The sequence below is a fragment of the Pezoporus wallicus genome, unplaced genomic scaffold (genome assembly GCF_028554395.1).
Source record: "Pezoporus wallicus isolate ANWC-B61680 ecotype Strahan unplaced genomic scaffold, APGP_CSIRO_Pwel_v1 contig_1739, whole genome shotgun sequence".
NCBI lineage: Eukaryota > Metazoa > Chordata > Aves > Psittaciformes > Psittacidae > Pezoporus > Pezoporus wallicus.
In genome coordinates, this window is record NW_026637351.1 from 1,169,890 (window position 1) to 1,182,760 (window position 12,871).

Genomic DNA, 12,871 nt, shown 5'->3' on the forward strand with positions numbered 1-12,871 from the left:
GGGGAAGAAACTCATGATCTGTCTCTAAGTGGTAGTGATGTTTACCACATAAATTAGTCTCAAGTTTTCCCTCTGCTTTCTATTGAAGGAAAAAGCAGGCTGGGGGGGGGTGTGTGTGTGTTATTAAAATAGGAGTGTATTTGTAAGTGACACCTCTTGTTCTGCTTTTTCCTAAAGCCAATGCATCCCAGAGCCCTTATAAGAAACTTAAAGAGGCCTTATCATCTGTAGAAGCTTTTGAAAAACACTACTTGGTAAGTAGGGCTTGTTTGCTTATATTAGTTTTGTGTGTTTACATTATAGGTTGAAGAGGGACAAAATTTTCAAACCTGAGAAGGTAACACTGAGAACTTAAATCTATATTTCTATGTTTTGATATCAATATTGCTTACATACTGAACACAAGAGGGTTGATTTGTTTTACAGTTGGAACCTTGTATGCTCCCCAAGTTTCAAATATTTGAATAATTTTAATGTTTACAGTTGAAACAAGGGGGCACAAAATCAGAAAATGGAATATAGAAACCTTTAGAATTAGATTTAAGTAATGTTAATTTTGATGGCTTTGTAACAGTAGCAATGGAAAATTACTGAGGTGCATGACACATAGAAAAAAAATAGAGTACAGCGAGAGAACATACTGAGAATTCTCACAAGATAAATCGTTATAGTTGTGACATAGTTTAAGAAAAACAGTCTAGAAGAACAGGACACAGGGATAAGGAGTATCTGGGAACCGCAGGTGTCCAGGATGGGCTACAGTTAAACTAACTGGTAAGTAGGAGGACAGGAGGATTATTATGTCTCTGGTGCTAACAAACCAATTAAACTGGTATGAGCATCTACTGTGCATGCTTCAAAGGCTGCCAGAAGTGATGAAGATTGTTGGAAGAAGTCAACGACCCTCAGAGACCACCACCACAATTCTGTACGCATGCGGGGAACTTTCTGGAAAATGATGTAATCCATACGTAGCCTCATGAATATGTATGTATGCCCAGTAGCTATAGAAGGACGGCTTGTGTGGCAGTGGGGAGACACACGTTAGGAGGAGCTATCCCCTGTGTCTCCCAGTGCTGCAATAAAGAATACCTGCTTGTCAGCTTGAAAACTTTGTTGGCAAGTTTGTTCCTGGAGTTTTCTCCGTATCACAGTTGAGTTGAAGGTTATTATCTGTAAGTATGTACACTTAGTTATTAAAATAGCCAATGCCATGGCTATTGTATTCTGCCATCTCAGGTGCAGAATTGAGTCTTCCCCAGAAAAATATTGAGGTGTGAGATCAGCTTCCTCTTGAATGATTTAGACTCGCATCATGCAAGAGTGTAACATGGTTTATGTTATACTGTTGATTTATTTTATTTTTATATGTACATATATATATATACACACACTGTGGGATGTCTCTGGATAACAGTGTTGGAGCTGGCATAGACTGAAACAATGAGAATTCTTACTGTGCTTTAATTTGCATGTTTTATTCCCTGACAGCTCCCTTATTGAGTGAGTAGCTATGTAATGATGATCTGTTGGTTTTGTTTGTTTGTTTGGTTGGTTGGTTGTTTTTTTTAATGAAAGATTGTTAAATAAAAAAACCACTGTCACAAGAGTGTGGGGGGTTTTGGGGTATTTTGTTTGGTTGGTTTTTGTTTTCCTTAGATAATCTTCCTCTGAAACTTCTTATATTTGATTACTGCTGTTGGGGAAAAGTTGGAGGAAAGCTGAGCTGTTTTTTTTAATCTGAGAACTAGGTAGTACTTAGAGTTACAAAGTTTTATTGGATGAAAAAGTCTGAAAAGATTTTGTCTGAAGATACCAGGTTTCATTTTAATGCTTCATTTCTTTGTAAGACTGGTTGGATAGCTGGATCAAAGCTAAAATCTTCAGATTTTTTTAGGTGCTCTTACATCTTCAGTTCTAACTTGCACCAAAATATCTCTGCTAAATTCTGCAGTATCTGCCTAAATTTAAGAAACTAAGTGGGATCTGCAGACTTTGCCAAAGAAATAATTTCCATTCCTGTTTGTATTTCTCTGACTGTGCTTTTATGCAACAGAAATTCAGATATCACTATAAATGATTGTTTTCTATGTAGCTGTCACATTAATATATATGATTTATATATATCCGTATTTTATCCATATATTTGGTGCAGAAGAGCATAGAATTAGTTAAAACTTTCAGATACAGCGAAGATCATTTACTTGCATTTCAATTTTTAATTAGTCTGGAATGTAAAATGCAGCTTTTCAGACACGTTAAAAGCAGGAAGTGATGAGCTTTTATTACCAAAAAAAACCACTTTGTTCTCATTCTGTGGCTAGTCTCATGCAACAACTTCAGAATCTTTTGTGAGACTGTCAGGTCTTCTATAAGCATGTTGGCATGCCCCTTAATTTGGGGGGAATATGGCTTTTTGTTTGTAGGTGTAGCTGGTCTCTAAGACCCCTCTGGATCTGTTAAGGAGTGATTGAGTGATCACTTAGTTTATTGTAGGATACTGTTGAGAGTTCTTAAAGAAAGAAGTAATTTTTCTAGGGTCTCCATAAGAAACATCGAAAATGGCCTAAGAAAGGTTTTGGGAGCTCATTTTAGGTCATTTTCCTGCTCCACAGGAATAGATGCTTTCTGACATACTCTGCAAAATATTTAGGCAATTGGAAGTGTTTTGAAGTGTAGTTCTTAGTACACAAAGTGAGGGAGAATGAGCTTCTGTGGAAGATTGCTGACAGTCAGAAGAGGCTGCGGGTTTTTAAGATGTGAAATGGTTTTATGTTGGTGGCCAAAGATTGAGAACTTGAGGAGAAACGTTTGGTGGTGGTATATAGTGTGTGTTGTAACTGCTGATGTTGTGAGAAAGATTTGTTGCTGTTACTACAGGTGTAATAAAGGGCAAAGCAAGGAAGTGTGGCTGCATTGGAAACCATCTTAAAGATGGCTGAGGAACTTCAGTGTGGGATTGCATAGCTTCCCGCGAAATTCATTTAAGGCACTCTTGCGAAAATACTCCGATTGTAACTTAGCGTTTTGTGTTTAATTGTATGTTTACATACTGCAGACTTTCACTAAAGCTGCATGTAATGCCATTAAGTGCATGAAAGAATCCTGTACCATTTTCTGTGTGTAGTTGATTTGGTTTTGAAGTACTAGTTGTGAGTCTCTGGGGCAAGCTCTAATATTGTTTTAAATATGTTACACTATGGTATGTCCTGTAATGATATACTATGCGATCCCGCAATGATAATCTAATGGTATATAGTCACTGAGAAATAGGTGTTTTCAAAAAAAGACAGGAGAATTTAAGTGTAAAAAAGTGCTTGAAACTGCATCTGATCTATTATTTTGGTGGGTTTGGGTTGCCTTATTTAATTGTTAATAGACTTTTTCTTCTGCCGTTTGTAACGCAGATATGGGATAATGACCAACTGCTGAAAAAGTAAAAATGACCTGTTACAAACTGCTCTGTATTGTGTGCTGGGGCCAGGGGAAATCTGAAAAGTGATTCATTCTGGTCATTTTGTTGTAGTAACTTAGTTACTGGCTATGAGTTTGTGTGAAATACTGTGTAATTACTAAAAATACATAAAACTCATAATAGTTTGTTGTTTTCTTTTAAACAGGATCTGTCCCATGCCACCATTGAAATGTACACAAATATTGGAAGAATTCGCTCAGCTAAGCTTGTGGGAAAGGACTTGGCAGAGTTTTATATGTAAATGAATGTTTAAAATGTCTCAGATGCATTAGCTTTGGAAATTCTGAATATAATCCTTGAGGAAAATATGTTGTATTTAAACCAGGAATTTTAAAAAAAAATTTGAAATGTAGATATACCCAAAGTTTCAGGCTGTGTTTCAGAAAAAAGAAAAATTAAAAAGAAGGCTGGCAATCTCTTCATATCAAACCCTAATTCTTTAATAACCAAACATGAGTACTCATGTTTTAGTACTCTTGCCTTCAACTGTCTTGTGTTCTTTAACTTGGTCATTTCTTCTCCTTGGGGAAAAAAAGGGCAGTGGGGTAGGGGGAGAAAAAGACATATCTTTGCATTTACTGTAGCCTGCTTTGTAACAACTTGTTTCAAAGCTTATCTTATCTACATATGTGTCTATATATACCTAAGAAAAGCCAGAAAACATGGTATTTGGAGAGTAATGTTTCATATGGAAAGCTGTTTCCCCACTGTGAAACTCAACAGTGATTTTATTTCTAACTTCCAGATATAGAATCATAGAATAGTTTGGGTTGGAAAGGACCTTAAGATCATCTAGTTCCAACCCCCCTGCCATGGCCAGGGACACCTCACACTAAACCATGTTATCCAAGGATCTGTCCAATTTAGCCTTGAACACCACCAGGGATGGAGCATTCACAGCTTCCCTGGGCAGCCCATTCCAGTGCCTCACCACCCTTACAGTAAAGAACTTCCTCCTTATATCCAGTCTAAACTTCCCCTGTTTTAAGTTTGAACCTGTTACCCCTTGTCCTGTCACTACAATCTCTAATGAATAGTCCCTCCTGAGCATCCCTATACGCCCCAAATATATTTTTTTGTGTTTATCCCTGCTGTTAAATTCCACTAAGGGAACTTTGTGCATTGCTTTTCTATTTCATTTCATTTTTCTTGGAAGAAATCTGGAGTCTCAAGTGGTTTATTTGGGAAAACATGTTTGGGCATGTTTCTCACCTGTGTTTGCTAAAGCAGTCTTCTAGCCGCAACACAGTCTCCTAAATTAACTTATTCACCTGAGGGATTAATGTTAGGTTTAAAGACTACCATTGAACTACTACTGTGTAGAGATAAAATGGTTTACAGCATCTTGTTCTGCATTTATATGCAGTGTTCCTCTCCCATCACCCCTCTTTGAAAATGTGTAGAGTTTTCATGGCTGCAGAGGTTCTTATATCACTCTGTACTCATCTCTTTATTTTTTTTTAAAGGAGGAAGAAAGGTCCACAGAAGGCAGAAGTCTATCTGCAAGGAGCACTGAAAATTTACCTTGCTGAGGGCTGGGCATTGCTCGTCACACATACAAGAAAACAGTTAGCTGAATGTCAGAAACAGCTTGGGCAAATAGAAAAGTATCCTTTAAAAGGCAGAGGCAAAAAAATCAAGATTGGAGAAAATGATACTTCTGATTTATTTTTCTGACATATCTCTAACTTTTACTTAACAGTTGACATTGTCAGACATCAGCTGAGTTACTTCTTGTTTCCATTGTTGCTGTTCAGTTGGAGAGGGTTGGGTTAGTTATTTTTTCATTTCTATTTTGTCATGGTTTAAGCCCAGCTGGTAACTCAGAACCACACAGCCGCTCGCTCACTCCTCCCCCTTCCTCCCCCTGCTCCCAGAGGGATGGGGAGGAGAATAGAAAGAATGTAACTCCCGTGGGTTGAGATAAAAACAGTCCACTACCTAAGGTATAACACAAAACCAATACTGCTACCACCAATGATAATAAGGGAAATAACAAGAGAAGAGAATACAACCACTCACCACCCACCAACCGATACCCGGCCCAACCCGTGCAGTGATCTCGCTCTTCCGGGTAACTGCCCTGAGTTTATATATACTGGGCATGACATGCTGTGGTATGGAATACCTCTTTGGCTAGTTTGGGTCAAGTGTCCTGTCTCTACTTCCTCCCAGCTTCCCCTCCTCCCTGGCAGAGCATGAGACTCAGAAAGTCTATGGTCAGACTAAACATTACTTAGCAACAACTAAAAACATTGGTGTTACCAGTGCTGTTCCCAGGCTGAAAGTCCAAAACACAGCACTGTACCAGCTACTAAGAAGGAGAAAAATGACTGCTACTGCTGAACCCAGGACATACTTTTTTCATTTTTATTTTTTTAACATCTGGTTCACTTAAAACTTCTTGTGTATGGTTTCTGCTGTTTTAAATATGTGTCGGCTCTAGAGAGTGGTGCAATGTAAATAGTGTGAAGTTTGTCATTAGTTCAGCAGATACCATAGAGGTTTTTTATGATTCTGTTTGTATTTCATTATTATGGAAGTTTTTGTGTGGTACTGGTTTTTCATTTGGTAAATATGGCAGTATAGTGACTTCTTATAATAAGGAGCTTAATTTCTGGGCTTGCTTTCTGTACTGCTGCTACCTTTATCCTGTATCTGACCTGGCAAAGACTCTTCTGGTATTTGTAATGGTGACTTTTTCTACAAGTTACACAGAGGCTTGGAAGATGAAAATCTTGTGACTTTGGTTGCTGTTCTAATGTTTTGGGGTTTGGGTTTTTTTTGTTATTTATTTTTTATTTCTGTCTCTGCTTCAGAAGCGGAGTGGGAGTTGTTTGCTTTTACCTTGAGTAAAAGCTCAGTCTACAGTGTGTGAATGAAATCTCTAAACGCTGCATGAATGCAAAGTAATACTTTGAGAGAATGATTTGGCTCAATCCTAATGTTTGACAGGCTTCAAATTCTTCACTGATACTCTCTGCATTATTTTCATGCACCAACTCTATGAGCTACAGTTGTATTTGTGATGCTGTACTCTTGCTACTTTCAAGATAAGACATGTCGGGAGGGAGCAAAGTCTGCTGACTGGCCTTGGGTGTTTTGTTGTATTCTTTTTGGCATCAGAAACAGCACAATTACATATTATAGCAAAATTGCAGATTTTCATTGTTTTTTGGTGGTTTTGGGGAAGGGTACTGCTTTCGTTGGTGCTAGAGTTATAAATAGAATTCCTGTAGGTTTTCCAAACTGGCATGGTCACAGAGTTTTCTAGCTTTTTGTAAAGTTGTTGGGTTTTGTTGTTGTCAGTTGTTTTTCCATGTCCAAGAAGCTCGTATTTTAGTCTCTAAGTGACAGAAATACTAGAAATCTACTAGAAATCTAGAAATACAGAAATTCTAGAAAATAACTACAAATCTTACTATAGCTGAAAATCACTTTTTAGCTGAAAATCAACTAAGTTTGTAGTATATTTTGGGGTTTGTTGTTCTTTGCTGCTTTTTGTTTCACTAGGTTTTTCTAGAACTAGACTTGGAGACTGTGAATGTCTGCCGCCTTTGAAAATTCTTACATCACTTTTAAACACTCTAAAATTTTTCTGCTTCAGTGCAAATGCTTTTAAAGAATCTGAGCCAGTAGTATTGCATTCGTAGCTAAATACTTAAGCAAGCATTTGTATCCCCAGCACCCAAAAGTATAAAGAATATCTTATGACTTAATGTAAGTGATGCTGTAACAACTAGCAGATTCTCAGCCAAGTAAACTGTAATATAATCAAATACTCAAGTTACTTAGTTCTAAATGTTGGGCAGTGTAATGCAACACCCTAGGTCTTTAACTTGCATGCTGCATTTATCTATTGTCAAATGAATTTTCTATGCTCACAACTCTTTTTAGATGGAGGAAGATTGCACAGATTAATAATATGGATCATATCTTAGTAGGTCTGCAAAAAATAGAGATTCTGCAATATTCTCAGATGGTAATAAATCTTCCGTTGTTTCTTTTCTAATGGAAGAGTATGGCGATGATAAAAGCAGGTCTTGTATTTAAAGATCAGAAAAGCAAGTACTTGAACTGTATTGTTCTCAGTCAAATTTCTGAATATTGTAGGTTTCTACCTCATGTTTCCTTAACTTTGTTAGTTATCTTCAAACAAGCAGTCTTTTAGCTGGTGATAATCACTTAACAGAAAATGAACGCAAAAGCTTTTGCCAAGAAATACTAGATTTTGCCAATCAGCAAGAAGAGAACCAAGGTAAGTCTTGTGCTTAAATACTTAATATGCTCTAATCTGATCTTTCCCTAGAAGTGGATTGGAAAGTTTTTTCCGATTGGTTTAATTACCTTGTGTATAACTTCAGAACCAACATGGTTCTTTTCTTGTTGTCTCCAGAATTTTTAAAAAACTTCTGCAATAATTAAGAACAGTCAAAGATAAGAGAGTAATTAACATTTATATTGAATACTGGAAAGGCTTTGTTTTCCTTCACTTTGTTTTTCTGCTTTGACAGCTCATGATTTATCTTGTGTTAGTTTTATTCCAGTTCCTAACTTCCCTTTGTCTCTGCATTACTGGCACACAGATGGCAGCTCTGTGATGATACTCCTTTGGTTTTGATGTTAGATTCTGTACCCATCCACTTGCAGCTTATTATTTTAACCATTTTACGTCTTCTCTTTATTCTTCCTGCTGCTTCAGTAATACCTTGCTCTCAGATATTAATCATTGTTTAAATCCATATAGAATACTTCCTGTAAATCTGAAGACTTCATTTTTATGCAGAAGTTTTTCCTAATGAATGGATGTAGCATAAGTAATACATTATTTTAGACTTGCCTCTTAATTCAGTTTTGGTACTGCCTCACTGTTGGTTTTTGGAATCTAAAAGGAGAATGAAAACACTTTGTTTGGTAAAGCTTATGCCTCAAGGTACCAGTCCAGTCATTAGTTCCTTACACTTGTACTTGCTCTTGATTTATGTGCTCTGGGAAGTTTGGCACTTTATGCTACTGTGTTCATCTAGGACACTTTATGTAGTAGTGAAACGAGAAACTTCGCCTTAGATGTGCTTAGTTTAGTCATCTTTAATAGCCTGAGTACTAAAATTGCAGTAGATGTAAGAAAACAAATCTCAGCATCTTTAAGCCTCAATTCTACTCAAGATAAAATATGAAAGTATTGATTTATTGTGAAAGGATTCATTGTGAAAAGTTGTTGATCAGTTTATTACTAGGTGTTAAATTTTTAAGAGAAAAGATTTGCTTATCTTCAGCAGCACTGGACAAGAATAAAATCCCTGTTTTTATCTTTCCAGGTCAGAAGGTTGTATTGCCTATGCAGTGCTTTGCGCAGTTGAAAACCCTGCATTTTGACCCTCCAAATGCTGTTGTCCATGTGGGTGGAAAGTTGTTGATTGAGTTGACTTTGCTGAGCCAAATGCCCATCCCTGTCCAAGTGGATCAGATTGCTATCCATGTTCACTTCAACATTGAAAAAAATAGTTACAGAAAAACAGCTGAGTGGCTCACTAAACACAAAACTTCCAATGGTGTTATCAGCTTTCCAAATGAAATTACAGGCATTCCTTTGTCAAGAAACAACTTGCCAGCACTGGAGCTGTACGAAATGTATGAACGGAGTCCCTCAGATAACTCTTTGAACACAGCAGGAATAATCTGCAAAAATGTGCACATGCTACTACGAAGGCAAGAGAGCAGCAGTTCACTGGATATGCCCTCAGGGGTGACTTTAGAAGATGGGGCTCATGTGTTGAAATGCAGCAACTTAATACTGGAACCAGGGGTCAATAAAATCACATTCAATACTCAGGTATGTTTTTATAGTTGAACAAATGTAAGAACAACTAAAGCACTGGCTGAGGAAGAACCTAGTGCTGGCAAGTGGCACCTGTATTGCTTCCTCTTGAAGCTTGAGTGATGCCATTACCCTTTTGGCTTTCATTTTGCTGTTCTAGACTTTAATTTCCCTTGAAAGAGGGCTGTTGTGTTTGTGCCAAAATGTACAGGTGAGTCCTATTTGCAAAGATTTGAGTTGGCCTTCCAAACCTTAAACATTGATTATTGCTGCCAAAAATGAAACTGATAAATTCACATACAAGATAATATAGCACTCATGAAGTCTGCCTTTGCTGTTGAGCTCATTCAGAATAATGTTGAAAATATTGATGGGAGTGCATTTTCTAGCACTTAGCAAGTAATTATGTGGTTAGACTTGTTTGATAGCCTGTTCTTCACTGTGGAGGGTAGTAGAATAATTTTTCACTTGGTGGATGTAGTAAACCTACCTGTAAGAAGTATGACAAAGCTCATCGTTTTAGATGTCAGAATTAAAATTGCCCCCATTATTCATCTTAATCATATAAGGAATGAGAAGACAACATAAGGATTGTGTGCTACAGGAATACTAAATATGCATGAGCAAACACCCATGAAGATAAGTTTCGCCATCTAAATGCCATCCTCAGAAAATGGCGTTAGAGCCATTACAGCCCTGCTTCTGCCATATAGTAGTGTATATGAAATTCTCTCAATTCCTGGCTTACGCATTCACTCTAAGTCAGCTTAATAATTGGAGTAATATTTTTTTCCTTCCATTCTTCCACCACCAAGCAAAGTACTCACAGTAATTGCTGAAATATTTAAGGACTGAAGTGCTTATGACTTCCGTTTATATTGCGTTACCACTAGATGCATAGTAACTAGAAATCAGCAGGCCTTGAGTACCAGACCTGTTGGTTGTGGTGTTGGTTTGTTTTAACTGCTACTCATTCTGTGGTCTTGTACTTTGCTGGTCTGTGGTTTGTTCACTTAGTTTAATGAAATGAGGAAAGGTATTTACCTGATGACAGTCCTAGGAATTGAAATGTCAGACATTTTCAAAAACAAGACTTCGCCATCTGTCTAGCGTTCCAGGAGTAGGAGCTTCTGGCCTCAATTATCATGCTGTTCTGTTCTTTGGGTTTCTTTAAATAGTTTCTATATATGTCCTCACCTCTGTAACCCTTCATAGGGAAGTATTTATCAGAGTTCAATGCTACAGTAATGAACATAAGTATAGGGAAAATTTAAGTGAGAAAATGCTGAGAAATTCAGTGTAACAGCAGAATGATTAATAAGGGATAAGGTAGCATTATGAGGACTGCAACAAATACTTCATAGCTGCTTCATTTTAGGAGCATTATCCACCCTCTCTATTGGAAAGGGTATGGTGACCAGCAGGTGGAAGGAGGTGATCCTGCCCCTCTACTCTGCTCTTCTGAGACCTCACTTGGAGTATTGTGTACAGTTCTGGTGCACTCAACATAAAAAGGACATGGAACTGTTGGAACAAGTCCAGAGAAGGGCCACGAGGATGATCAGGGGACTGGAGCACCTCCCGTATGAAGATAGGCTGAGAAAGTTGGGGCTGTTCAGCCTGGAGAAGAGAAGGCTGCGTGGAGACCTCATAGCAGCCTTCCAGTATCTGAAGGGGGACTACAGGAATGCTGGGGATGGACTATTCATTAGGGACTGTAGTGACAGTTCAAAGGGTAACGGGTTAAAACTTAAACAGGGGAAGTTTAGATGGGATATAAGGAAGAAGTTCTTTACTGTAAGGGTGGTGCACTGGAATGGGTTGCCCAAGGAAGTTGTGAATGCTCCATCCCTGGCATAACATGCTGAAAGCTTCAGTAGATTTGAGTTCCAGTATTTACAGAATCGATTATCACTGTAGTAGTACACTGTGTCACTTCTACTGGGTTGCATAGCCAGCCAGAGGAGAGAAACTGCTGACAACTTGTTTTCTAATTTTTCTTACAGTAATGCTTAATTGCACTACTTCTGTAGTGAGAGCAGTGACTGCTTCTAAGATGCAGAGGGAGTTTGGTTCTCTCTGGGGATCTTAGGCTGATTATTTATGCTGATAGCAATCTTCCAATGTACTTTTTAAAGCTTTAATAGAGATCAGAAAGCATTCTCTAAATTCTTCAGACTGATTCCTATCCCATGTTGAGGTTTGAAGTATGTGTATATACAAAAGAGTTGCTTTTCTGTTTATAATGTATTCAAGGGTTCAGATTCAGTATTTAATGTAAAAATGCATAATACTGAATTTCAGTCAGGATTTGCTTTGTAAATAACTGTGAGATTTGAACGCTAAGTTGTTAGAGCTTTTCTCCACAACTTATCTTATTCTTTACATGTAGTTATATCCAGCATCAGTATGATTACACTTGGTAAAATGGCACATGGAAAAATAAAACATTTCCTATTCCCCAGCAGTAGTAGCTAAGAGCAAATAGAATCAAGAATAAATATACTAGCAGATGTTACAGATTTGCTTTTTATGTTATCAAAAACCATCCAGAATCCTGTTATTCAGGGTAAGGTAAGAATTTGAAATTCAATATGTATGTATAACTTCTCTGTAAGCATTCAGTGTGTGGGCTGGGGAGTGTGTGAAATTGTTAGCTTGAATTAAAAGCTGTGCTTCATAGAACATAGGATTTTATGAATGTTAGCCAAATGAGTACTTCTGTGCTTGCTAAATACCATTTCAGTATTTAATAAATATAATAATATTTTAATGTATATGGCATTTGGAGGGGGAGGGAAGCAATCAACAAACAAGATGAAAAGCACCCCAAAATAACAATTTGACAGCATAACTGCTCTAGGAGTTACGCTGGCTATTGGTACTTGTTACTTATTGTTTTTTTTCTTGAATTAGCCAGCACTCTAGAGCTTCTCTTTTGATGGGGTGAAAGGGGATCCTTTGTGAAAATCTTTTCACTTATTCAGAAAAGTAGTCTGTCATTTTAATTTACGAATGCAAAGCATCTGATAAAAATGAGCTGGAAACATGCTGTTGTTTAGTAGAGGGTTTGTTTCAGAGCCTTTTCCTAAATTAAAAAACCTATTCAAATTTTTTTTTTCAAAGGCCAAAGAACCTGGGACGTACACACTCAGGCAACTGTGCATTTCAGTGGGAAAAGTACAGTTTGTCCTTCTTCATATTTACCCAATTGCGCAGTATGATGTATATTCTCAGGAGCCCCAGCTAAAAGTGGAACCTATGACTGGTAGGTACAGTTGCTAAGCTGAAGTTGTTTTGATGATTTCTGTTGTATTCTCATGGGACTAAAGTGTTTTCTGTCTTGAAAATTACTCAGAATTTTTCTGCCTTACTTTTAATTTTGAGTCTTAAATTCTCACTTTTCAAATTATCCATCAAGTATGCCCTGTCAGTGATGGCTAGTTTTCAATAATTCCAGGGGTTGGTGCTGGAACATCTAGTGTCACATTTGAATATGAATTTGAACATGTATTGTCACTTAAATATCAAGTATAGTTTGAGCTGCCATACTGGTTAGAAGTGACTACTTAAATTTG

General features: G+C 37.4%; 1 protein-coding gene across 1 annotated transcript in view; it reads left to right on the forward strand.

The window, feature by feature from the left end:
* The window catches only part of TRAPPC10 (trafficking protein particle complex subunit 10), a 43,601-nt gene that overhangs the window by 19,666 nt on the left and 11,064 nt on the right, over nt 1-12,871 (forward strand). The window contains exons 10-15 of the mRNA XM_057405044.1: nt 178-254; nt 3,621-3,712; nt 4,942-5,082; nt 7,621-7,733; nt 8,794-9,308; nt 12,420-12,561. Of these exons, the coding sequence (XP_057261027.1) occupies nt 178-254; nt 3,621-3,712; nt 4,942-5,082; nt 7,621-7,733; nt 8,794-9,308; nt 12,420-12,561 (1,080 nt within the window). The remainder of the gene's footprint in view (nt 1-177; nt 255-3,620; nt 3,713-4,941; nt 5,083-7,620; nt 7,734-8,793; nt 9,309-12,419; nt 12,562-12,871) is intronic.